The 27,828-nt window shown below is 39.6% G+C and overlaps 2 protein-coding genes and 1 non-coding gene across 4 annotated transcripts; 1 reads left to right on the top strand and 2 right to left on the bottom strand.

Moving 5' to 3' along the window:
• The first annotated feature begins 23 nt into the window (after positions 1 to 23).
• On the top strand, positions 24 to 26,435 carry CCDC43 (coiled-coil domain containing 43). 2 transcript variants are annotated; one of them, XM_033846625.2, is made up of 5 exons: positions 24 to 287; positions 3,660 to 3,747; positions 5,420 to 5,555; positions 6,878 to 6,936; positions 26,126 to 26,435. In XM_033846625.2, exons 1-5 carry the CDS (start codon positions 84 to 86, stop codon positions 26,191 to 26,193), a joined length of 555 nt encoding a protein of 184 aa, XP_033702516.1. In that variant the 5' UTR covers positions 24 to 83; the 3' UTR covers positions 26,194 to 26,435. The 2 variants fall into 2 exon arrangements, with proteins under 2 accessions (XP_033702516.1, XP_004311199.1); XM_004311151.4 differs by lacking the exon at positions 26,126 to 26,435 and adding an exon at positions 8,085 to 9,923 and having other exon boundaries at positions 32 to 287.
• Positions 12,914 to 27,828, bottom strand: MEIOC (meiosis specific with coiled-coil domain). Its single transcript, XM_033847544.2, has 8 exons — positions 27,369 to 27,828; positions 26,622 to 26,756; positions 23,207 to 23,364; positions 21,086 to 21,190; positions 17,056 to 18,925; positions 16,417 to 16,551; positions 13,631 to 13,811; positions 12,914 to 13,195 (listed from the first exon to the last, which is right to left on the bottom strand). The coding sequence occupies exons 1-8, from the start codon at positions 27,372 to 27,374 to the stop codon at positions 12,966 to 12,968; spliced, it is 2,820 nt and encodes a 939-aa protein (XP_033703435.2). The 5' UTR covers positions 27,375 to 27,828; the 3' UTR covers positions 12,914 to 12,965.
• Positions 20,746 to 20,875, bottom strand: LOC117309881 (small nucleolar RNA SNORA11). The gene has a single exon (XR_004524171.1). It is a non-coding gene; the product is annotated as a small nucleolar RNA SNORA11 (small nucleolar RNA).

The following is a 27,828-nucleotide window of genomic DNA, read 5'->3' as shown; positions in this document are numbered from 1 at the left end:
TGATCATGCGCAGTGAGCCCGTGGCGCGGCCCGTCAGGCGCTGCGGTAGGCGCCCTGGGGGCTGGCAGGACCCTGGCCCCAAGATGGCGGCGCCCAGCGCAGTGGCCGCTGCTGCCTCCGGCGAGAGCGATGGAGGGGGCAGCGGCTTTGAATCGTGGCTAGACGGACGGTTGGAGGCGCTGGGAGTGGACCGAGCCGTTTACGGTGCCTACATCCTGGGAGTCCTTCAGGAGGAGGAGGAAGAGGAGAAGCTGGACGCTCTGCAGGGTATCCTCTCTGCTTTCCTGGTGAGAAGCCCGGACACATTCCTTTAGCCTCTCTGCCGGCCCCTGTCAGTACTTCGTATCCCCTTTCCCCTACTTGGTGTCCCAGAGGATTAGTGGTCTCACCTGGGAGAGGAATACTCTTCTGAGCCCTGGGCCTCGGGGGAAGGGGGTTGCTCCCCATGCAGGGTTTTGGGAGCCGGAAGGTTGCAGGTGCATAGAGAGGAAAGGCTTTACCTTATTCTTGAGGACAAGGCCCTCTCAGATGCCTGTCGGTGAGCTGGGTGAGTATTCTTCCAAAGGCGTTGAAATGTCTGAATGAGTTTTGTCATAAACGTCTAACAACCAATTTCATTCCCATCCGCTGACAGTGTTCAGAGGGGGGAATTAAGTGCTCTGAGATGTCTGTGCCCTTTAAGAGGCAGTGCCCCTGACAAAAGCCTGCGGGAGGTACCCTCTCGGTTTCCTATTTTGGAGGTAGGAGTCCAAAAAAGGTCAGTTTAGGCGGTAGAGGTCTTTTCACGCCTAGGCAGAATGGAAACAAATTTTGTGCTTGATCCTTTACTGTATTTAGAAATGCAGTAATCATTGGGTGGAGTAGGTTGGGGAGTAAGAGAGATCAGAGTTTTAAAGAAGAGAGATAAACTTGATACTTAGCCTTTTAGAAGCAGATTCAAGAATTCAGAAATTGTGCTTTAAACTGTATTTAAGTGGTAAGTCACCAAGATGTCCACTTTTCCAACCTGATCATTTCTCCTGCCCTCATCTCTACCTACACTTACTTGGTGAAAGTGCAGTTCATTGACTGGTCACGTGGTTAAAACATAACACTAGTGCAGCTGTCCCAGGGCCTCCTGGCAAGGGCCCCCTTTTAGTTCCAGAGCCTGCTCTGGTGAGATTGACCTATAAATGGGAAAGCCTTAACACAGCTTGTGATGCAACTCATAAGTTCAGTGGAAATACAGCACAGTGGAATAACTTATTTCCTTGAACTATTACATTGCAGGTCATAGAGGGAAAGAGTAGGAGGCAAGCAATTTAAATTACTTTTTAAAAAATTTATTTATTTTATTTTCCCATTCTAGGAAAAACAAAAGGCATAGCCAACTCAATTGCCATATTGGGCTAGATTCAATATTAGGAATTTAGAAGTTTGTCAGCAACAATTTGAGGTAAGATTCAAGAATAGTATATATAATTGGGAGCAAATGACAGTAAACAAAAGCTTCTGTCATCCTTCCCTTTATTCCTTCTGATTGCACTTGCGCTGATTGATTTTTCTTTTAAGTCTTTTATTGAATTTGTTACAATATTGCTTCTGTTTTATGTTTTGGTTTTTTGGCCGTGAGGCATGTGGGATTTTAGCTCCCCCACCAGGGATCTAACCCGCACCTCCTGCACTGGAAGACGAAGTCTTAACCACTGGACTGCCAGGGAAGTCCCGCGCTGATTGACTGATTAATCAAATTTTTATCGATGGATAAAAATATCCATCGGCCAGGCACTGCCCTAAGTGCTTGGGGTACTTTAGGGAACAACATAGACAGAAATCCCTGCCCTCAAAGGGTTATATTCCGGTAAGGAAAGACATAATCAGTAAATTATATAGTATGTTAGAAAATGATTAGTGCTAGGAAAAAAGGAGCATTGTAAGAGGATCAGGAGTGGAATGGAGGGGTGAGCAGCTTTAAGTAGGGTCATAGCATTAAGGAGGATGTTACATTTTTTTCTTCCAGTTGTATTGAGATATAATTGACATACAGCACTACATAAGTTTAAGGTGTCCAGTATACATCATGAAATGATTATCACAATGAGTTTAGTAAACAGGAGATTACATTTCGTCACAGCTGTTTATATACCAGCCTTCTAAATTGTAAGTGTCATGAGGCTAGTGACTGTTTCTCATTCATCTCTTAGCACTCATCTTAGTGCCTTGAATATGGCAGGAACCATCTGGATGAATAAATGAACGAATGGAGGAATGAACTTCTTTGGTTTGGATGAGGGGATTGGGGGAATAAACCACCTCGTCCTCCAAGAGTGCCCTTTCTCTTTTGCCTCTCCATTCCTTTTCCTACCCTTTTTTCTTTTCCTCTCCCTTTGCTTTTCCTGCTGGGGATCCTTGCAAGTCAGGAACTCTGGACCAAAGAAGTCCAATATGTCTGGCATGCATGCTAAAAGTATGCAGGGTAGAGGATGGAATCCTTTGTTGGGTACAGAATAAGGATATCCACAGTAAGTCTGTGTTCTGCCTCTCCTTACTTTTCTCTGAGAGATGGTGTAATATAACGGTTGAGAACGTGGGCTCAAAGCCAGAATGCTTGGGTTCAAATCCTGTTTAATCCACTTATTACTTGTATCACCTTAGGCAAGTTGCTTAACCTCTGTGCCTTGGTTTCCTCATCTCTAAATTGAGAGTGCTTCTTGAGACTGTTTTAAGAACTCTGAGAGTTCTTATGTATTTGAACAGTGCCTGACACAGTAGGAAATGTGAACACTGACAACTCATCCTGAGGGATAGAAGGTGAAGGTGGTGAAGGCAGCCATAATGAAGATGGAGGGAAATACCCATATTTGTTGAAATGCCTGTTCTTTGCCCAGTGGTGTAGGCCTTTTTTTTTTTTTTTTTGGCGGTGCACAGCACGTGGGATCTTAGTTCCCTGACCAGAGATTGAATCCTGGCCCACGGCAGTGAAAGCACAGAGTCCTAACCGCTGGACCACCAGCGGTTAGGACTGTAGGCCCTTTATACACATTCATCCTCTCTCAAATCCTGGGAAGATGTGAAGCTTGGAAAAGTTAAGAAACTTGCTCATAGATCTGGGATTTGAATTTAAGTAAGTCTGACACCAAAGCCAACATCCTTTTTGTCATACCATGCTAAGGAGGAAGATTGGTTGGTGTGCAGAATATGTCTGCTTATGAAAAATGGACAGAGGGATGGTTGTATAGGAGACCATCTACTCACTTAACTTCTCTTTATTATGGATCAGCAAGCTCGTGGATATGTTCCAGCAAGAAAGTTGATAAACTTTGGAGAGTGTTCTGAGTTGAGTAAATTGGCCAAGGAAGATTTCATAGAGTTTTGACTCAAGCAAGAGGTTTTTGCCCCGAAAGGAGAAGGACTGCCCTGAGTTGGTGAGAATCCTTTCCTTTGGAGCTTGACAGGATGGGGTGGGTGCTCTTGACCTAGCAGGTGTGGCTTCTGGGACTCACGCATAGGATTACCTCTGTGTTTGGAGCCTCAGAAGAGAAACATAATCTCTATTCTGTGGCTTCCAAACCCTCCCTGTGATTTCTTCTCATCACCAGCAGGGGGAGCTCTGCCCTCTGCATAGACTTTGTTCAGGTTGAGAGCTCTCAGGAAATTAATTGGTCTACTTTTCCAACCAGGAAGAAGATTCCCTTCTTAACATCTGCAAGGAGATTGTGGAACGATGGTCGGAAACTCAGAATGTTGTCACCAAAGTGAAAAAAGAAGGTAGAGTTGGAGTTTTTACGTCTAATCTCCAACAACCTTTACTCTACAGCTGTTAGAGAAAGAGTTTTTAGTTTTCTCCAGTGGATGCTCATTTGCCCTAAAATAAGTTAAACTGGCAAACACAGAGCAGCTTACTTTAACTTTTTTTTTTTTTTTTTTGCGGTACACGGGCCTCTCACTGTTGTGGCCTCTCCCATTGCGGAGCACAGGCTCCGGAGCATGAACCCGTGTCCCCTGCATCAGCAGGCGGACTCTCAACCACTGCGCCACCAGGGAAGTCCTACTTTAACTTTTTAACTGAACATTGGTTTTCTTTTTTCCTTTTACATTTTTCCGCTTCAGCTGACCATGGCTCTCTTCACTGTGGTTTTTTCTTTTTTCGTTTTCATTCCTCTTCCCACTCCCCCTTGTAGATTTGCTCTGCAGGTATAGGGTCAACTATATTTTCCCATCTTTTTCATATTCTCATTTCATAACACAAATTATGATTGGTCTTTTACTTTATTCAGCTAAACCCTCCACCCTTTAAAATGAAAGAGATGTTACCATTAGGATGACAAATCAGCTGCAGAAAGCTCAAATCATAAATCCAAACTTGAACAGAATCTGTTCTAAGCCATCTGCATGTTGGTTCTCAGTCGTGGCTGTACACTAGAATTGCTTGCTGTACGTTTAATAGTGCCAATGCCAAGACTTCCCTGGTGGCACAGTAGTTAAGAATCCGCCTGCCAATGCAGGGGACACGGGTTCAATCCCTGGTCCGGGAAGATCCCATATGCCGCAGAGCAACTAAGCCCATGCGCCACAACTACTGAGCCTGCACTCTAGAGCCCACAAGCCACAACTACTGAGCCTGCATGCCACAGATACTGAGCCCATGTGCCCAGAGTCCGTGCTCTGTAACAAGAGAAGCCACCACAATGAGAAGCCCACGCACCACAGTGAAGAGTAGCCCCCTCTCGCTGCAACTAGAGAAAGCCCACGTGCAGCAATGAAGCCCCAACACAGCCAAAAATAAAATAAAATAAATAAATAAAAATAAAAGTGCCTGTGCCTGGGCTGCACCATGGACCAATTATATAAACATCTTTGGGGTGGGGACCCAGGCATTGCTATCTTTTTTAAAGCTCCCCCAGATGATTCTAATATGCAGCCAGGCATGAGAATCACTGCTTTACACCATTGCCTCCTTTCTTTGAGAATGGAGAAGTTAACAGATGATTTTATTTTAAAATAGTATAAGAATTTCACCTAGCATAATTATCAACATGAAATAGGCCAGCTTAAGTTGATGCTAGATTCCCTCTTTGGCTTCTGAGCTGAGAGGAGAGAAAGTTTCATGTTTGGAGGCTTCATTGTCTATGGTTCTAATGCGGTGCTTTTTAACCTTTTTTTTTTAAAGCAGCAGAACTTCATTATATAAAATAAGTAAAAGCAGGGCTGCTCTGATTGAAGACGAATACGAGACCTAAAGCCTGGCCTTCACGGCCTTTCCTTGTCTTTCTCATTGGCCCCCGAGGCACCTCCTTTGCACCCCAGAGCTCTAAGGAGTCAGCAGATGCCCTTGCCTTTACTCCAAGCACTGCCAGGGTGGTGGACTAGTGGTTCGGTGAGCATGTTTCCTCTCACATACAACCTTGTTGTCCCTCCCTGCCCTCCCACCACCTCCCAGATGAGGTCCAGGCCATTGCCACCCTCATTGAGAAGCAGGCGCAGATTGTGGTGAAGCCCAGGATGGTGTCAGAAGAGGAGAAGCAGAGGAAAGCTGCGCTCCTGGCGCAGTATGCTGACGTGACAGACGAAGAGGAATATCCTTTCTGGAGTCTCAGCGCTATTCGCTGAGGCTTGAGCCAAAAGCCTTTGCTGGTTTACAGTGAGCTCTGGGAAGCTGCCAGTCCCCCTCTATAGCTTAATTTTCTTCTTTGAAATGGCAGTGATCTGTAGCCCTCGGTGGGCGTGAGGAATGATGTTGGAATGGTTGATACTGGACTTACATTTTTTAAGACACAATCTATATGTTCCTGAAAACTTCAGTGTGAAACAAATAATGCCTGAATGGACCACTGTTATTATGTTTTCAGAAAATATGCTCTAGCTGTGATTCTTTGTAGTTGATTTACACTTATGATTCTTTACATTTGTATGATACCTTTCTATGAAGTACAGTGTTACATGTATAATCCATCTTTATATTTTTTCACAGTTGATAAGGAAACTGAGGCACTAAGAGATGAATGGGTGATCAGAGACATTCAAAGAATTAATAGCAAAACCAGGACTAGAACCTGGATTTGAATTTGGATTCCCAAATTTGGAGCAATTTCATTTGAATCTTTTTTTTTTTAATATTCCAGTGACCACATAATTAATAAAAGTGAGACTGAACCCCCAAAGTGAGACTGAACCCCCCAAAGCAACACCAGAATAAACCTGGAATTTGAGCGGGGACTGTGTGAAAAGCAGGTATTGCTGGTGGGGGCAGATCTGGTTTCCTGTGAATTTGAAGTTTGTTTAGGGAATGCCTAGCTTACTGAGCCAGCTTGAATGGAGTGGACATCATACCAGAAATGTCACTAGGTTAGGAAAGAATTCTCAGGCTCTTTGGGGCCAACTCCTCTTCTAGTTTTCCCTCATGATTTTTCTTGCCAGGTTTGGCAGAGCTGAGGTTCCAACTACAAAATCTCATTTCTTGGGCTAGAAAAGAATGTTTTAAGCAGTGGTTCTCCCGGAGGATTGCTGGGCCTTATGCCCCACAGTTCTAGATTTAGTAGATCCAGAATGGGGCCCAGGAATGTGTGTTTCTCACAAGTTCTGGGAACCACACTTTGAGAACCACCGTTTTTGAGGTTATCTTGCCATCCCCTGGCTCCCAGGTAATGTGGCAGTCCACCTAGACCAGCTTCAGTTTCTTTTCAGCCTCTGACAGATAAGGATTTTACAGAAGCTCTGAGCAGTCTTCCCCAAGTTGAGACTTCCCAAGATGACTCTCCTGGGTCTACCGTCATATCCCTGACAGAGTCCTTCCATTCAGCGCGCTTTTCCTACCCATCACCTTAGTCACTATTTTCTGATGTTGGGTTGGGATGTGCTAACCTTTGTTTTCCATCTGACTTTCCTTAACGTCACTCACTGAAGCAGATGAGAAGGATGATTCAGGTGCCACCATGATGAGCACTGGTTCTGAGAAATGTATCCTTCTCTGTGTCCATCCCCATGTGTTCCTCCGTAGAATATTCTTGTGGGTCAGTTTTTATTTTACTGTCCTTGCTGGGGGCTCCATTTACCTCCAATGACACAGGTCAGGCCAGCATTGTGAGCCTCAGTCCTAGGACAGTACTAAATAGTCAATTTAGCAAGAATTTTCCCCAAAGAAAATATGTTAACATGAACTGTGAAGGGCTTAGAGAAAGGATTTCTAAGGGAAAATGAGAATCTATATTCCGTGCATATGGCGCTGGGTTTCCGAGCAATGTGGAAGCAAATAGAACAATATTGCAGTTTTGGTCTTTGTCCTCAAAGATCTTATAATTCAGTGGAAAGACACTACAAACACTGAAGACTTTAAGTTAAAATACGGACAGATTGGAACATACGTGCTGAGGAAAATCCCTACCAACAGAATCACTTATGAGCAGCTTCCTAGAGAACGTGGATAGAAATCCGCCTTAAAGGTGAGGAGTATGGTGGATTATCTGAGAAGGGGGGTTATTTCAGTGAGACTTACTCATTTTAAAGCACTAAAGGCAGAAAAAAATTATGTTTTAAGTGTAAAGAGGAGCTTGTCTGGTAGTAACAGGTTATGTTTTAAAGTTGTAAGAAATGAAGAGTAAAGTTTTTGGCTAGGTATTTTCTAACTGGTTAAACTTATTTCCTTAGAACATGATTTTCACTTAAGCTTTAGTGGTCTAGGGTAAAAAGCAACCTGATAAAGTTTAGTAAGGTTAAACAACTTAACTCTTTTCAAGCATTTTAATAATGCCAAGTACATAAAAATTTTGCCAGTTACTTTAATACTCTAGTTACTAAAACTAGCCTGGATACTATACAATATTGCGTCAGTGAATGATATAAGTACTTATTGTAGAATGAAATTTCATTTTCATGAAATATTTAACACTCAGATAAGTCTGAATGAGATTTTTATTCTAGTTTTTTACTAATGGTAGTTTTAGGATTTCCCATTAGACCAAAGATAAACGTAAGGGTTTTTTTTTAAGACTAGGGATAGGTAGAGAGTATTGAAGACTTGGCATGTAGAGAGATGACAGCAAGAATGAGGAGAGAGCAGTAGTTGAGACCTGTGTGACCTGGACCCTCATCCCTTAACTCACCTGTAGCCCTGTTTCGAAACACCAACGTGGAAGATGTCCTTAATGCCCGAAAACTGGAGCGAGACTCTCTTCGGGATGAGTCCCAAAGGAAGAAGGAACAGGACAAGCTGCAGAGGGAGAGGGACAAGCTAGCCAAGCAGGAGCGCAAGGAAAAGGAAAAGAAAAGGACTCAAAGAGGAGAGCGAAAGCGATAACCTTGGTCCACTCTATTCTTTCTCCTCATGAACTTGGTCAAAGGGAGAACTGGTTGTGCACTTGTGTATTTAAGAGAAATGAGAAAACATTGCAAAAGTGGTTTCCCAAGGCATTTCCCCTTTTGTTTACATGGTCAAAAGGAAAATCACAAACACTTCTAATTACAAAATGTGCCATGTCTCTGTGATGTGGGTAAGCAGATTATTGTAGTTGATGTCTGTACCAAAGATCTGGAATGGGGGCAATCTTTATATTTTAATACTGAAGTCCTGTACTCCTTTTGGCCACTTTAAAAAGTCTTCCCTCACCTGGGATAAAGAGCAGGAATATTCAGAAAGCTGACAGTTTTTGTCCTGAAGGAGCAGAATCATGACCACTCCTTCCCTGAGATGAAATGTAGGAGTGTCAATTGCTTCAGAAGTAGTATTCACCCCTAAATGTATTGTTTTATGGCTGAAATAGGAAGCTGATGAAGAGCCCCACCTGGATCCAGACTTTATGTTACATGGCAACAAACTAGGAAAATGAGAAGTTATTTGGTGGCTGTTCTACATTTGAGATTTTTTAAAAGTTTCAGCCTATGGTAGGAAACAAAGTGTCTTTTAATAAGAGATAGTTATATATTTTTCCTTATCTGGGCTGTGATTTTTATTTTTATTTTTTTTGCGGTAAGTGGGCCTCTCACTGTTGTGGCCTCTCCCATTGTGGAGCACAGGCTCCGGACGCGCAGGCTCAGCGGCCATGGCTCACGGGCCCAGCCGCTCCGCAGCATGTGGGATCTTCCCGGCCCGGGGCACGAACCCGTGTCCCCTGCATCGGCAGGCAGACTCTCAACCACTGCGCCACCAGGGAAGCCCTGGGCTGTGATTTTAAGAAGGATGTGTCAGTATTGAGTGCAAGGATATCATTGTTAGCTAGATTCATTTTTTATAATCATGAATCCTCTTGAGTGCTAGTAGAGATTTTAATCCTGATCTGCCCTAAAACATATAAGGACCTGATAATTACAAGTTTAAAGAAACCCTTTTAAGGAAGAAACACTGGAAACCTCTGCTAACACAAAGATATTTAAGAGTGTACATAGTAGGTGCAACAAATTTATTGAACGAGTGAGTGAATGGAAAAACTGCTTGGGAGAGTCAAAAGTGAGTAGGAACTCTCCTCCATGTCTACTTTTGTCACAAGCCACATTCGGCTGTAAATAGGCCTTTCCCTACTTCAGGCAGTAGCCTGTCAAGAAGCCTGAAGACAGCAATTCCTCTGTCAAGACAGAAAGTAGATATTTTATACCAGGGGTGGGCGAACAACTGCCAGCAGCCAAATTTTGCCCAGTCTGGTTCTGTGCGGTGCAAGCTAACAACGGGTTTCACATCTTCAAAGGGCTGTAAAAGAAAGAATATGTGACAGAGACCTTATGTGACCTTTAAAGCCTAAAATATTTACTACCTGGCCCTTTGGAGAAAATGTTTGCTGACCTCTGTTTTATACCATTAACTATGAGATTAACAAATTTTTTTACCTTTCTGTGGAAGGTAAAACGCATGGTTAAGGAAATGATGTGTCACCTCTATACACTCCTATAACCGTGGCATTGCAAAATTTTTTTTAAATAACCACCTTTTAAAAAAATAAACTATTTAAATCACTGTCTTCTGATTTATTCTGATTCCTTCCACCTGGAAGTGAGTTCTGTGTGGATAGTCACTTAGGAATGGGTTTGAATTTTACTTATGTTTTGATTAGCCCAGTTATCTCTTCTGCTAGTAGAACCTCTTCCTGGAATCTATAAATTCTCTGCCTCAGTTTTCCTTTCTATGAGTTGGATATTAGGAGATCAGAAAGGTTACCTTCTCTTTTGGACAGTCAGTAGATTGGCTTTGAAGTCTCTGAAGTACTGTTGGAGTCTTAGTTTCATATGTGGCTGTGGCTACAGATAGCATATGAGAGAGCCTATTTTAATTTAATAACCCATATTTTGGATTTTTGGTTGGTTCTCACCTTGATTTTGGTCTCTGAAGCAGAGTCAAGTTATATCCATAGACCCCTGAAGGGTTCTAGTTTCAATCTGTTACAACAGTAGGCAATTCTTTCTTCTGGGACTCTATTACATAGGTTATAGTTAGTGTACACTTGAACTAATGCTTAAACAGAAAAAGAGGATCAGCTCATTAGGCTTTGAGTAAGGTTATCCAGTTAACTCAGGTGCCAGTAAATCCTTTATGTCTAAAATATTCAATACTGCAAAAGGCAAATTTTAAACAACCATATTTTCTGTGGTATGATTGACATTTTAGGCCAAATTTGGAATTTCGGTCACAACATTAATTCCCAACCCTCTAAAACATTATAGTACCAGATTATTCATAGGTTGTAATTCAGAAGTACAATGCTTAAGAACCATCCATTAGAGGGTATACAATAGAAAGGAACAACCTACTAACTTGAGTTATCCAAAGCATGACTTGATTAACAGAATTTCAAAGAATTTTTGTGTTTGTATTTTGTTAATGGACTAGTGTTTAATTTCTGACCACTGTCATGTAAAAGTTTCCCCAGAATTTTTATTCTGGTTTGCCAGGAATAGCACAAAGGCAGAACAAAAATTTATTTGAAGGAGGTCAGGTTAGATCTAAGGATATCTGAATGGCATGGGTTTATTATCTACTAACACTATTATTTATGTGTTAATAATGAAATTTAAAACTTACCACCAGTTCTTATCAGTTAAATGAAATTTAATTGGTTTTCTGGCATGAGTGACTCTTAATGTTAGAAACTAATACAGGGACTTCCTTGGTGGTCCAGTGGTAAAGAATCCGACTTGCAATGAAGGGGATGCCGGTTCAATCCCTGGTCGGGGAACTAAGATCCTACATGCCGCAGGGCAACTAAGCCGGCTCCCACAACTACTGAGCTCACGCGCCTCAACGAGAGAGCCCGTGTGCTGCAAACTACAGAGCCCACGCGCCCTGGACAGCCTGTGTGCCACAACTAGAGAGTAAAACTTGCAAGCCACAACTAGAGAGAAGCCCACACGCCGCAACAAAGAGCTGGCGCGCTACAAGGAAAGATCCCGCATGCTGCAATTAAGACCCAACGCAGCCAAAAAAGAATAAAAGAAAATAAATAAATATTAAAAAAAAACTAATACAAACATGTAAAAAAATGAAACTAAATATTTTCAACAAAGTAATTTATTTATTTTTCCTGAGAGACTAAATTCAGTTCAATATTTGTTTTCATAACACCCAACATGTCTTACGTCAAACTTAACCACTTTCTATACAGTGACTGTGGTGGGATGATCTATTTTATTTGACTACCCTCAATGTAATTCATTTGGGTAGTTCTAAGGCATTTCAGTGATCAAAGTGTTTCTCCCTACAGTTAATCCTGCATTCTCAATCAGTTTCTTCTGAATATCATCTAAAGAAAATTTATGTGGTGTGATTACACTTTTTTTTTTTAATACCAGGATTTCTAAAACTAGGAAACACACCAACATTTGAAACATTAGTGTTTCTAGTCAAGGATAGTTCAATTAAATTTCATAAGTACATTATATTATAGTTTAACTCATGCTAGAAATGTTAAAACCCAAGATCTTCTGAGTCACATAATACCAACATTTCATATTAATGAATTACTCAGGTTCCATACAAAGATATTAAGTGATGAGAAACAGAAAAAGCCAAGCTTTCAAGAACGCTCTTAAAAAAATACAGAAGCAAACTAATGAACAGAACTACACAAAATATACACTAACCAATTGCAAACTAAACAAGTTAAAGATTAACCTTAAAAAAATACATTTTAGAACTTCGTGATACCCTCATAAAAGGCAGCAAACTAAGGATATTAAAACAATAATCATTATTTTAGTTACTGTGCATCAAGTCTAAAAGATCCAGATAAAGGAAATGTTTTGTTTTTGATTCAGTTAAAATACTTTAAAACTGGAAATATTTAATAATTGATAGTATAATTAAATTTTAAAGAATATACACAAATGATTTGAACAGGCTTTATATTCAGTAACTTGCATGGTCTTTTCACTGGCACTTTTATCCCTGCTTTAGGAGAATCAGATGCATTTTCCTCCATATACTTAGGTACTAAGATTTCAAATTTATAAATATGGTAGTATTTTAAATATTTTTACATGAATATTGGGTTCATCCTTGTTTTCCTTTGTTTCCTAGGTATTATCCAGTTTTGTAAGGAAAACACTTTTATATCACAATCAAAACTATGTCTTGGTTACTAGACTGTAGCCATAATTGGGTTACAGTCACTTAGATTCATTATTTGGAATTATACTTACTAAGGCAGACCTAAATGAAACATCTTCTAGAAGAATTTCACATTTGCATTTACCTGCACTGCAGAATGGGTTTCAGCAATATTTTAGCTGTTAGGAAATATTTAATTTACTTAAACTTGTTATCTTTGACTACCCAGGAACCCCTAGGGTAGTCAACTTTAGCTTTGAGTTCACTTTAAACTACATCTGATTCATTCCAAATAGAAGATTTTTAAATAGAAGTTAGACTTCATTAAGGTATTACCTTTAAATCTGAAAGAAAATTAATGTAATGAAATTTTCAAGTTTGACAAGTTCATTAACATTTTTTAGCATGTTTTGATACATTTACTTATCAGCTTTTTATTCTTCTTTCTGCTGGCATTTCCTTAATGTTTGTTTGCTTCACCTCTCTGGTTCATTGGATTGCTACTATTTAGGCTTTCATGGACTTTATCTTCACAGTTTACTATATCTTGTAAAGCCTTTTCCACATCTGTTTGGCCAGCTGTACTGGCTGTTTTTGGCAAGGTCATCTGCAGTGCACACCACAGGGTAGTGCGTGCTTTCCGAGTAGCCACACACATCTCTTTAATTGCTGAAGCAAGGGCAAAAACATCTGTAAAAGAAATATTTGAGGTCAGTTCATATCAGATGCCATTTAAGTACCCCTTAACTCATAAAACCCCGTGCTGTGCTACTAAATGATCAAACATTATTTTTATAAAAGAAGGATGGCTATCGACTGAGCTAACCAAAGTACTTGACTTAATATTTAAAAGTGTTGATACTTGTATTTATTTCTGACTTGTATAACCATGACTATGCTTTAGGTAGAACACAGACTGTAACAGAGTTATTATAATTAAATGGGTAATATTAGCAAAATAGATCAAAGTACTTCTGGAGTAAGTTATGTGGGCACCATTTAACAATTTATTCTTTAGATAAGTATAAATGTTAGAAATTCAACCCTTTAACTTTAGAGTCTGCTTTTATTAACATTCAAATCCTCTCAGTGCCTTATCAAAAGAACATGCATTCATGTTTGTACCTCTGTCGTCTTGGCATCTAGGAACACCTTGCCTTTGCCGATTTGAAGCATTAACAATTTCGTCCTTTCTACGTGACTGTACAATGTGAATGGACTCCAAGTGTCTATCAAGAGCTGTAGAGATACTGGCATGAAGGGGAGAGCTTCGAAGCCGTTCCATTTTGCCCAGTAAAGTCACAACCTGAGGGAAACATTTTAAATTTTGATGAGGCATGTAACCACATTGCCCTGTCAGTAACTTAAAACAAATCTTCAATGAAGCAGAATAGAGATGAGAGCAGTAATAATCAATAAATAAGTGAATGCTTACTATGTCCTGACACCATGCTGGAGGAAACAAAGATGGAAAGTCTGTATTTGTACCTATTTGTGTATGTTAATTCTAAAAGGTTTAAGGGTAGTCAGTTACTGGGAATAAGCAACAATGAAAAAGTCAAACATTCAAATATTTCCATGTTATTAACAGTAAGTGCAAATATAAGATATGACATTCTTTTTGGCAAATAAGAGAATAGCCTGCAAATAGAGCATTATTAGGAGTTACTGTAATTAAAAGGGAAAAAAACTGAGCTAAAAAGGAGAAATCCTAGATTGATTAATCTTGACTTCAGCAATTCCTTTCTGGGCCTCCAAAGTTCTCCTTTTGGAAATCAGAAATAATACTGGCTAGCGGTAGTTTTAAGGAATCCATAATCCAGAAAATACCAATTTAAACTTATGCTGAGCTAATACAAAATAAATCCTATAACTGTCAAAACTGCTAAGGAAAATCAGGAAGTCTCAATCTTCTGGTTAATTAAGCTTAAAGAAGAGCACTGTGTATCAGTAAGGGTAGTACGTTTCATAGTTGTATATGCCTAACTTGTTTGAAATTCTAAACTTGTAAGGTGTAAGGAAAGAGCAGTTTTTGAGTAAGTAGGATTTGGACATCAAATAAATACAATAATTGCCTTTGGGAGCTAAATGATTTAAAATTTACATTAAGAACTTGGTGTTCAGTGATTGGAGAGAGTAGAAAAATACCTCTCAATTAATAAGCACCTGAATGATGCCTCTAACCTCACACTCCTATCAAGTTTCTTTGGAATAAGTCTATCCCAGTTTAAGCTCATGGAGAAAACACAAGTGTACAGGTATAAAATATTTTCTTCCCAACTGTACAACCAGCCAGATTCTTGAGGGGAAAATAAGACAACAAAAGAAAATACCATAGAAAAAACTCCAGTGAACTACAAATTATGTATTTTTAAAATAAGACAATCATTTTGAATAAATGATAAGTGTAGAGAAAGAAATTTACACAGGTGATTTTTAATAAACTTTTTTTTGTGTGTGTGTGGTATGCAGGCCTCTCACTGCTGTGGCCTCTCCCGTTGCGGAGCACAGGCTCCGGACGCGCAGGCTCAGCGGCCATGGCTCACGGGCCCATCCGCTCCGCGGCACGTGGGATCTTCCCGGACCAGGGCACGAACCCTTGTCCCCTGCATCGGCAGGCGGACTCTCAACCACTGCGCCACCAGGGAAGCCCTTAATAAACTTTTAAAAGATTTTTTTCAGAATTCCACAAAACCAGCAAACTAGAAAGTGGTACACATAAAAATATTTTTGCCCTTTGTGTATTACTGATCTAATGTTGCTAAATATAAACAAAATTATTATAACAGCTATAAACATAACCTTCTAAATTAGGGTGAAGCCTAAGTAAGGCTGGAAAAAGTATATTTCTTAATATCCACAGTTAGCAATCCTTTGATTTATTGCCTAGAAATGTATTACTGAGAAAAAAAATTTAACTTGGAACAGTTTTAAGAAAAAAACAGAAGACCTAAGTTTTTATAACGTTTGGCTATAACCCATGTCAGTATCTGACTATACCACTGATAAATTCCATTGTACAAATTTACAAATTTGATTAAAAATTACAACTGAATGAGGCTGAAAGCTAGGTAAAATCAATCTTTTTCCATTGAAGTAGTTCATATCTGTATTTTAAAGACAGCATGGTACAAGTAAGAAACTAATGTTCAATAAAATAAGACTCTGTGGGCTTCCCTGGTGGCACAGTGGTTAAGAATCCGCCTGCCAATTCAGGGTACACGGGTTCAAGCCCTGGTCTGGGAAGATCCAACATGCCGCGGAGCAACAAAGCCCGTCTGCCACAACTACTGAGCCTGCACTCTAGAGTCCGTGGGCCACAACTACTGAAGCCCATGCTCCTAGAGCCTGTGCTCCACAACAAGAGAAGCCACCGCAATGGGAAGCCCATGCACTGCAACAAAGAGTAGCCCCCGCTGGCCACAACTGGAGAAAGCCCATGCATAGCAACGAAGACCCAATGCAGCCAAAAATAAAGGTAAGAGTACAGAGTTAAGAAAATGAGATATGGTAATTTCCTGTTAATTTACTATCTTGTATAATGCAAGCAGTTTGCTCATGAAGCTAGGAAACAAATATTTGTGACTAAGAAATGGGACTTTCCCTGTAAAAGGCAAAATGATTTTTGCTTAAAAAGAATTTTCTTTCTGTTGAGGATTAGTTCCATTGCTAATTTGGGTTTCTTGAAGAGGAACCACTTAGACTATTAAACCTACTATTTCAATGACTGAGTGGGGCTATTTTCCCTTTCCTAAATAACTAATAGTTCTAGGTCCAAACATGGAAAAGAATACATTTCAGAGAGTTACACATAAATGTGATTTTAAAATCCTTCAGAATTCTAACTTGCTGAAGCATTTTAAAATTTTATCAGTTTAAAAAATCTGCTATTGGATATTTTCACAGCTTACTCTGGCTTGTTCTCGAAGTTCATCCACAATTAAGCGATCAACTCTAGATGGGTTGGAGGTTAGCCTTGGAATTGGAGTATTATTAGTACTCGATACCTTTTTCGCTGGATAATTTTTGGCAAGGGCCAATTCAGTCTGTAAAAAAATTATATGACTTTTAGATGCTAAATTTTCTAAATATGATTCAATCATGAATAATATTTCTCATAGGCCTAAGAAGTAAATTGAAAATTACTCCTTTAGATAAAAATTGTTTTGGTATCAAAAGGCAACAAATACAAACCACAGTACCACAGTACTTTTCTGTCACACTTAATGCATAAAATACCTAAACACTCCAATAGTTTAATACTTAGAAAATTCAAAGAAATAAACTTTTAACCCATTAAGGAAAAAGTCTACCTAATAGGCAAAATAAACTTTAAAATAACAAATTTTTTTAAACCCCAAGCATTTTTAGTCTCTAAATTACCTAATTAATTCTCTATAGTCATGAACTTAACAAATACTACACATTATAGAAGAATGCAACTTAAAAATAAGGCAAGTACTCTTTCTTAAGCTACACTAAGGTAAATAAAATGAAGATAGGCAAAGGGGATATACTAAGTTACACCTAAATGGATAGTTTTGTGTTACCGTTTTTCTCTCCTTTTCTAATGCTCTCCATTGTTCATAGCACTCTTCTAGACGAATATGAAGTTCACTGGCTGGTCCACTACGGGTTTTAATTGGTCTTTGAAATCCAAAAGTTGGCACAAAACCAGAAAAGGAATTATCACCATACATCATATCATTGAAATACGGGTTTAAATGGCTTAAGTCATCGTAAGAAAACAAATCATAGGAATCCAACAGTGGAACAACTGAATGGCCAAGTGGGTGTGTGGATCTTAGGGGAAACCCATTTGAACCAAGTTGTTGAAAACTCTGATTATGCCTTAAATCTCCCATCATATAATTATTAGAAAAGCATGACACCTGTGTGCGATTCACACGGCTATTAATATTGTTCTCTCCACTTCCCTGTCTGTGGCTATTAAAATGACCCTGTGACTCCAGCAGATCTTGATATGTATTTTGAGATAAGCTATCTAAATGCTTAGGCCCTTCCTCAGGATCATAATGGCCACTCTGGGGCATAGCTTGAAAATAATGTTTGTTTACATTTTCAATGATCCCATACTGCTGAGCTGAATAGTTATCATAAAATCCATTTGGCTGCTTTATTTTTTTATCGGTAACAGATTCAAAGAGATTTTCTTCTCCAGTCTTTGTCAGTCCTTTCATGTGACTGACAGATTGAATTCTTTCTGCACCATTATAACCAAAATCACAACTAGAAAATGCTGAAGGGTTTTCTTGGCAATACTTCTGAAATAAATTGCTATTTGCTGTTAAATTTGTAGATGATAGTTGCAGGAAATCTGAAGAATGGTTAGAACCTTTTGAAGCTGCACTTAAATGAGTATTTAATTTCATCAAGTTACCTTGATTTCGATAAGGAATAAGAGTGTTATTTTTTGTTTGGACATTCATCCAAGTTGGTCTGTTTAAGTTGATACTGCCTGAAGATGCTGCTGAGTTTGCTAGTAAATTCACTGACCTAAAATACTCAGAATTTGGGGGGTCAGGTTTAGTAAACTGTTGCTTTTCTGTGACATTGACAAAATCATTATTAGCTGGACAAGCTGTGTGAGGTTTTAGTCCACATTCTGATTTTAAGCCAAAATCAGCAGTAAATGCTTCCTTTGCTAACTGTTTTTCTGTCAGATGTGGTATAGTTTTTGGAAATGTGAAATTCTGCTGGTCAGGTATTGTCGCCTCCATTTTTTTCTGATTTGCTGGTTTAACCTGAAATAACTTTGTGTAGGTGTCTGCTTCTACAGTTGGTGTTTCAGGTGTGCCACTGGCTAATTTTTTACTATCTTGGACACTAAAATTTGAACACTTATTCAGCTTAGCCTTATTAGGATAAGCATATTCTGGGTATCTACAATAATCTGCATTTTCATTGTATCTATTAAATTGGGAAAGAAACATCTCTGCCCTCTTTTGCTGTAATGGTGCTTCAAGACCTTTAGCACATATTTTTTCTCTTCCATAAGAGTAGGTATCAACTCCTGATTCTTTCATGATGTCAGACAGACCAATGTGGGGTGTAAAACAGTTTTTGATAGATAGATATTCTTGAAATGTCGTCTTAGCTGTATCATTTGTCTGAATACTGTAACAGTTAGAATGATCACTTCGTGAGGGGTACATCCATTGTTCTTCAAGGTCTAAACCAGTAAATCCATGATAAAGTTCATCTATTTTTTGTTGTGGTATCAGATTACTATTATGCAGGTACTGCTTTTCCACTGCTGACACAGATTCACCAGTATAAAAAGCTTGCTGAGAGATGGCTGTATCTATTGGCCTTTTGGTTTCTGTTAAGAGGTCATGGTGATCTGCAAATCTGCTTGTGTTCACTGGCCAAACTGACTTTAAATTGGAGGAGCAGGTCCTAGAACAAGTAAATACATTTAATTACAATTTAGGTTTTAAAAGTCTTTATTTTCTTAGTGGAGAAGGTAGGAAAGGCTTTCAAAAACATTTATATTGCCCCACCTCACCAATCTCTAATCCTTTCCAACTTTGCCTTATAAGCTGCCATTACATCCAAATAACTATAACTTGAAATGTGCTATATGCTATATAAATATGCATTGTAATCTTAATATGTCTTCACTATACTTTCCCAAGAGACATATACTAAGGCCTGAGGCTGGTGACTACATGGTCTTACATGAATTGTTTTGTTTTGTTTTTTAATTTATTTTTCTTTCTTTTTTATCTGTGTCGGGTCTTAGTTGCGGCACGTGGGATCTTTGTTGAGGTATGCAGGCTCTTTTATGTTGCGGCCCGCGGGCTTCTCTCTAGCTGTGGCGTGTGGGTTTTCTCTCTCTAGTTGTGGGGTGCACGGGCTCCAGAGTGCATGGGCTCTGTAGTTTGTGGCACGCGGGCTCTCTCATTGAGGTGCATAAGCTCAGCTGCCCGCAGCATGTGGGATCTTAGTTCCCCAACCAGGGATCGAACCTGTGTTCCCTGAATTGGAAGGCAAATTCTTTACCACTGGACCACCAGGGAAGTCCCCACATGAATTGTTTATATATAGTAAGTAGAAACCAAAATAAGTTTTTCTTTTAATTAAGTTATTATATAATACAAAAGTGTTGTTGACCTCAATGTTTTTTAAATAAAAAAGATGTGCTGGGATTTCCCTGGTGGTCCAGTGGCTAAGACTCCGTGCTCCCAATGCAGAGGGCCCAGGTTCAATCCCTGGTCAGAGAACTAGATCCCACATGCCACAACTAAGAGTTCACAGGCCGCAACCAAAGATCCCGCATGCTGCAACTAAAGATCCCACGTGCCGCATAACATGGCTTCCACACCCAAATAAAACGATTAAAGCATACTTAAAAAATTTTTACCGTATGAATAAAATCCATACATATTTCTGCACAGCAGTAATGATAGTTTTATTTTTGTAGGTATAAGTATAAAAGTCCTTGGAATGTACATTCTTTAAGCCAAATTTTAGCTCATGAACTCAAGGGAAATAGCTCTGAATTATGCAAGAATAATTATGCAAGTTTCCAAATGAAAGTTCTTTTTTTAAAAAAAATTAATTTGTCTTTTATTTGCCAGTATAACTACAGTAGCCTGCAAACTTTTTTAATCTAAAAAGCACATTTTACATCACAATCCAACAAACACACACATATATAATGTGTATACATATATAAAAGTGAAACAAAAGTTTTGCCAAAAACGTCTACCCCGAGTGTTAATTCATTTTAAGACTTTTTTTTTTAACCAAGGCTGAACTGCATTGACACATCATAATCACCAACATCCCTAGTTCATCTTAGGGTTCACTTTACGAAGTGAATAGTGTTTCATGTTCTATGGGTTTGGACAAAAGTATGATGACATAAAATCATTATAATGTCATACAAAGTATTTTCACCCCTCATAAAAACTTCTGTACTCTATGTATTCATCTCCCCTCTCCCCGCAAACTCCTGACAACCATTGATCTTTTTATTGTCTCCATTGTTTTGCCTTTTCCAGAATGGCATAAGTTGGAATCTATTTTTCTGCTTTTTTTTAAGAGAGGGGTTCAAAGCCTTTATGCCTATAAGACCATTCATGGCCCACTCACACGTGGACCAGACAGGCTCCACGTGGCAAACTTCCCCACTGCATGCTGTAGCTTTCCTTCCAGTACTGAGCCCTGTCCCACTGGTCCTGCCCAGCAGCCACATGGAGGTGCAGGGGGATACGTGTTGGGTATTTGTTCATAGGAAGGCCACAAGTTTTGTGCCCCTTGTCACAATGAACCCAGATTCCTGTCGGGTATGTTGTAAACAGACGAGCCATTTCTTCAGACCCCCTGCTCTAAGCACACCTCAACAAATGAAAGTTCTTAATAGCAAATTAAACTTTCAATTGTATGGCAAGCACCACAGCAAAATCAAGGCTTCTCGAAACAAATATCTGAATTAAGATGTCTACTGTCAGATGATCCTCTATTAACTAAAAATAAAAGTTAATAGGGTAATCTAGTACCTGGGAATTTAAAGGTTTACTACACACTGTATAGCTTATATAATATACTAACCCCTCAGTGAAATATGGCTGTGATTTATCTTGCTCTTCCAAAATGTTAGACACAAGTCCATATAAGTCTGTTTCACTACCATAGTCATTTCTTTCTGTTTGAATCCTAAAGATAAATGAATATCACATGTAAATACTTTTGCTCATATTGAAATACAATATATTGATTTCTATTTCCAGACTTATTCTGCCATTATTTTTCGATAAAATATTTGGATTGACTCTATACCATCATTTCAAATAAAAAGGGAACAGGAACTCAGAATATTTTCCACTTTAGCATAGTGTTTATGTTACATAAGTATTTCTCCTTCATTCCAAATCCTATGTCTAGTTCACAATGTATGCTTACCTCTTATTTCTCCAAAACACATGCTATTCGTTTTAGGTGATCAAGATACAAATCTCTGATCCATGATGTTGCAGACACGGTTGGTACCATGGCTGCTCCTGAAATCATGTTTAGTCCTAGTATACATCATTACATCAACAACACTTGCTCAGTTTTTCCATTTGTGATTTGAAAACCATATGAACCTGTTGCTCTATTTTGTGACTCTTCATACTAAACGTTGGATTAAAAAGTGAAATGTGATATGGTCATCCTAGATATCACAGCAACATTGCAGTTGTCCCTTAAATGTAAAAGATTTGGAGGCTACCCCTAAATCTTTGCCGAAGAAGTGACTGGTACTCCATGTACCTGAAATCCTACCTAGTGACTAAAACTATCTAAATAATACAAAATGTAAAAGCCACAAGGAGAGGGAAAATTGGTGCCTTTTTACCGCTTATGGATTTGGGGTAATTTGTTCCTAGAAGTAATATGTTGTTTTAAATTGTAATTTCTTGTTTTTTCATATTTTATGTCTATCATTTCATAGTGTTAGGACATTTTAGAAATAAATAAAAATACCTTATATTTGCATAACACTCAAAATTTCATTGATCTTCATAACATAGGAAGGGAAGATATTAGTAATCGTTAAGCTGTTGAATAAATGATCATGTGTGATATTAAGAAACTTGAATTTTGCAAGGGCATGTGATTTGCCATGCTTTACTATACACTTGCTGAGTAAATGGTCTGCCTACAAGTCTAATGCTTTTTCCACTACATCTTGTTATTTCAAAAAGATTCAATATAAAGTTTTTTTGTTTAATAATGTTAGTATATATCTAGAAAAATATTCTATGTAATATATACCAAACTGTTAATAGTTGTTACTGGGAGGTGGAGAGGCAAGGTTATGGTAAAATTCTGCTTGCCTTTATATATTTCTGTAAAGTGTGAAGTTTTTCAATGAACTAGTATCAACTTAAAAAATATTTTTGTTTTTTGTGGAATTATATGTTATATAGTCCTTCTAATAAAATCACTATTTTAGAGAACTTACCAAATTAAAATTTTTTAACAATTATTTAATTAATTAGTAGATTTTAAAAATAATTATGTCCTGGTTAAACTAAAGATGCATCGGCCTCTATTAACTGCTCCCTTATTATAATTAACATAAAGGTATTGTCACTCCCTTAAGCTTCTCTTGGCAGTAAGCTCCCGTAACATTCTATACTACTTCTTTCAAACCTCACTATACTTGCAGTGCCTGACAAGTTGTCGTCATCATCATCATCATTACTGTAAGATCTATAAAGGCAGGGATAATTTTTGCCATGTTAATTCTAATATCCCCAGTAGGAGAGAATCTGACATAGAGTAGGCCCTTATTATTACTGGAATTGAACAGAAAAATAATTAAAGTATCTTATGTTTGATAAAATCCTGTTTGTTGTATACTTGTGAAGGAAAAATTACCGAAAATTTAGAATTGGATTAAAAAAATAGATTGAAAAACTGTAACTCATTTATATAAGTTATCTTTAGAAAGAGGAACTTAAGATTTACTCAGGGTTGCCTCTAATGAATGAAAAAAAAGTAATAAGAAAAAATTATACACATGTAACTATCCTGTTTAAGATTTCCTAAAAGTTTGATAAACAAAATTATGCCATAACATAAAAATGCTGATATAGGGAACAAAGGGCTAATACAACTACGTTCCCATGTAATCAAACTTAAAAACACTTCATTTAGCCTGAGAAATCTAATTTATTAATTTACCTGTTCTTTACACTGATCTGAGAATTAGAGGGCTGTTTAATATCATCTCCATACATAGACGATGGTGCATAGAAAAGTGAAGAATCTACAGAACTTGCATATTCTGTTGATGAAGAAAGTGGAGCATAGGTCTGCCTTAGGTCAACACTGTCTTCACTCTGAAATTTTAAAGACATGTTTGTATACCAGACACAATCAAAACTGCATTTATTACAGAATATTAGCCAAATAATAGGAAATTTGAGGAGTTGGGAGACAAATCTAGACTTAGCCACTTAAGCTTACCTTACAGTAGGGGTTGGCGATTTTTTTCTGTAAAGGGCCAGATAATTAATATTCTAGCGTTTGCTGTGTTAAGGTCTCTATTGAAACTCCTCAACTCTGCTGTTCTAGCACCAAAGCAACTATAGACAGTATGTAAACAAGTGGGCGTGGTTATTCCAAGAAAATTTTGGTCCTGTTCAGTATCTGTTGCTTATCACTGGTATAAAACACCCACAGTTATTGCAGTTTTAATTTTTTGAACAGATGAGCATTATGTGGACTATAGCAGTATTATTTTTAATAAATCATTTACAAAACTCAGTCTTACTGCCCCCAATCTGTGAAAAAAAAAGTGAATGTACATTTACATAGAATTTTCAAAGAAATTCCACAAACATTATTGTATCCAGTCAACTTTATGACATGGATATTCTCTATATTTTAAAAATGAGGAAATGGAGGCTAAAAGTTACTGAGCTAAGAGGTGACAAAACTAAAACCCAATCTCAAGGCCTTCTTACTCCTACATTAGGGCCTTTTAAAACAATATCTTTAATTTTCAGCCTAGTTTCTATTTCCAAGAGAAAGTGTAAAAATGAGATGAGACATGTTATATCTTAAGAAATTTTAAAGATATTACAATTAGAAGAAAAAACAAGCTCATTTTCTTTTTTAACACTTCTATAATGAATTTTGAGTAAATAAGATAAAAAGTTTGAGTTTTAAGATTTTAATGAATTATTTAAAAGTCCTGCCTCCTTCCCAAAGGGATTGAGGTACAGTGAAAATACTGCCCCCTCAAATTTTAAATAATTAAAATAGTCTGAAAGTATAGATTCACAATTTTTTTTTTTTTTTTTTTTTTTTTTTTTTTTTTTTGCGGTACGCGGGCCTCTCACTGTTGTGGCCTCTCCCATTGGCTCCGGACGCGCAGGCTCAGCGGCCATGGCTCACGGGCCCAGCCGCTCCGCGGCATGTGGGATCTTCCCGGACCGGGACACAAACCCGCGTCCGCTGCATCAGCAGGTGGACTCTCAACCACTGCGCCACCAGGGAAGCCCAGATTCACAATTTTTAACTCTCCAAATAAGGAGCTAGTAAAACGTGAGATGTAATAACTATAAATATCCAGGCATAAACACAGTAGAAATAGTATTTTCTTATAAATATAGAAGGTATATAATCCTGGTTAAAAATATTTTCTAATTGCTTTCATTCTCTTAATCGAAATTTATGTAAAAAGAGATAAAACATGTTTAGATCAAAACATTCCTAAACTTCTGTTCTTCATAGACATGATAATTGAAAAATAACACTTTAAACATTCACTGAGTTTATACCAATAATATATGAAAATTAATACCTTCTAATCACTCACCTTCAAGAATCTCAAATATTTTACAGCCATTTGTTTAAATTCCAGTTATGATTACTATTTGAAACCTACACATTATAATTTTCTCGTTTATAGCTTATATTTTGTTGACTATTCTGAAGCTGGAGAAACTGAGGCACAGAAGGGATTTTGCTAAGAGTGCCACTAAAAACTGTCTTTCCAAAATTTCTGTTTGTTAGCAGTAACTTTTATAAAGGATTTTATTGTTAGAACCTTTCATAATTTTTTCTTTAGTTCTGCAGTTTTTATCACAGACCCCCTTAACTCTCTTTTAGGTTTGAAGTATCCAAAGTGACATAAATAATTGTTCATTTTTTGAAAGAGTTGCTTAAACAAAATAAGCATTTTCAGATTATATAATATCAAATGAAGTAAACAGTATTTGAAACTAAATGTATTTTGGGAGTATTATTTCAAGTATATTTTATACTTTAAAGTAAGATTTGAGTATTAGAAAAAATCCTTTTAAAAGATTGATTTAACTGTAATATGCCAGGATAAAACAAGCAACTAAAGTAATGTGGTGGATTCTAACAATTATACTTTAAATATCTGGATCCTTCTCAGTCAAAATATTTCTGGAAATTAAATATGCAAATGCTTAGGGTTGGCATATTAATTACTCTAGATAACTGCAAAATGTATCACTTTATCCTTGCTATGTTTAATCAACTGAAATTAAATCCAAGTAAATTTTAGTAGTCATGTAAACATTACAGAGAGCAGTGGAATGCTGGTCTTGGCAGTGAAAAAGAGCTGGGTTCCACATGGGCTTTGTCACTTAGGGCACAAGTCAAACGCTCTGAGCCTCAGTTTCTCTATCTGTACAGTGGGTATAATACTATACAAGGTTGTAGTGTGAATTAAATAAAATTATTTATTTCAGGATATTGTTATAATTCAAAGTATAACAATATCAACAGTGATGTCCTGGTTAAATAATTTCAAATGAAAATGGCTTACATTAACCTAAGCTTAATTTAACACGATTAACAACAAAACTAAATGTTTTACGTGAGGTAAAAGGCAGCATGTCACCAAAGACATTGTTAGAGCCAGAGAATAAAAGAGTAAAGAAAAATTTAAATTATAAAACGTATGTTTGCACCGACTTACAATAAACGCCGGAAGGAAGAAATATTTTATGGTCTTAGTAAATACAGATTTTTCTTACATTTCTGGCATCACGTCATGCTGAGGACAAGACAAAAATAAGAATCAACGAAAAATCTTATTCCTTAACTTTTTTTCGAAACCAGTGTGTATTCTGCAGACTCTGTATTTAAAATGCTGTTACCGGGGACTTCCCTGGTGGCGCAGTGGTTAAGAATCCACCTGCCAATGCAGGGGACACCGGTTCGAGCCCTCCTTCCGCGAAGATCCCACATGCCGCGGGGCAACTAAGCCCGTGCACCACAACTACTGAGCCTGTGTGCCACAACTACTGAAGCCCGCAGGTCTAGAGCCCGTGCTCGGCAACGAAAGAAGCCACCGCAACGAGAAGCCCCCGCACCGCAACGAAGAATAGACCCCACTGCTGCAAGAGAAAGCCCGCGCGTAGCAACGAAGATCCAACGCAGCCAAAAATAAATAAATAAATTTATTAAAAAAAATATATATTGTTACCGGGTGTCTGGTCCTAAACATGGAGCAATTTAAACACCTATGTGAATGGCCTGGGGGGTGGGAGTGGGGGTGGTGCTGGATCTGATGGAGAAAAAAATCCTCTACCAAAGGCAGAGCCGAGTAACTGACCTGCGACTTGTAGCAATCATAGAAGGAAGGGGAGCCAGTCAACATCACGCTGTTGAAGACATCTGTTAGCCGACTGCTGGCGTCGACACTGAGGTTCCAGCAGCGATTCGCACCTCCACGTAACGCGACTTTCCGCTGCACGAAACGGGGATAGGGAACGGGAGAGAGACATCATGCAGGTTAGAGCCAGGACCGAAACGGCCGGACGATGGCTCCACGTCGGCTGTGCGCCCAGCTCCACCCGGAATCAGTTCCCAGGACATTCATTTGGGGGCCCCGGCTTCCCTCTCCACCTTCAGGCCCGACCCCGAGGCGCGGCCCTCGCCCACCCGACGGGCCCTCGCCGCCGGCCTCCGCCTCAGCGCCGCCGCGGCCCAACGTGGAGGAGGTAGCGGCAGCCCGGGCGTCGCGGGCCGTCACCTCCCTCCCCAGCCCGGCCGCCCGTCCTGTCAGCCCGCACCGCGCCCCCAGGCCCTGGCCCGACCGACTGCTGCGCCCCCCGCTCACCCCCGCGGCGCGGCCCGGGCGCCCCGTCGGGGCTCCTAGCTGGTGACCCGGCCTCTCCCGCCCAGCCTGGCCGCCTCAGAGACCCGCGTCCAGGGACGCGCCCGCTCCTCAGTCTCTCCTCACCGTCGCCGTCCTCCAAGCCCGGCCAACACCCGGACTCGGACCATCCCCGTGGGTTACCTCTGGTCCCTCCCTCAGGCCTGGGGGGTAAGAGGGCGGACGGGCGTCTCCGCCGCTCACCTCCATGGTGCCCCCAGCCCCTCCTGGACTAGGCACAGCTCCTCGGGTACAGGGGTGAGGGGGCGTCGAGGCCCGGCTCCCTCAGCCCGCACCCCGCCGCCGCCGCCCACAGCTCTGCCTGGAGCCGGTCTGTGGGTGCGGAGACCAGAGCAGGGAGGGAGGGGCGGGGTGGGGGGGAAAGGCCGTTACATTGTCTGCACCGGCTCGCTACCAGCACGCGACCTGGCACCTGCCCGCCTCGCCCCGCCCCCTATGGCAGGGCCGCTCCCCCTTTCTCACCCCTCATTGGCCCGCTGCCCGGCCAATGGGCGGCTGCCTCCAGGGCCTGTTACCACTCTCCCACCCAGAGACAAGGCCAAGAACCGGCAGTTAGGCGACCTCTCTCTCCCGGAGCTTCTGAGACTTTCCCGCTCAAAGTAAGCGTGTTCGGGATTGGCCCGGCCCGTCAAGCACCCACCTG

The sequence above is a fragment of the Tursiops truncatus genome, chromosome 20 (assembly GCF_011762595.2).
Source record: "Tursiops truncatus isolate mTurTru1 chromosome 20, mTurTru1.mat.Y, whole genome shotgun sequence".
Classification (NCBI taxonomy): Eukaryota; Metazoa; Chordata; class Mammalia; order Artiodactyla; family Delphinidae; genus Tursiops; species Tursiops truncatus.
This window is presented reverse-complemented; position numbering and strand designations above follow the sequence as displayed.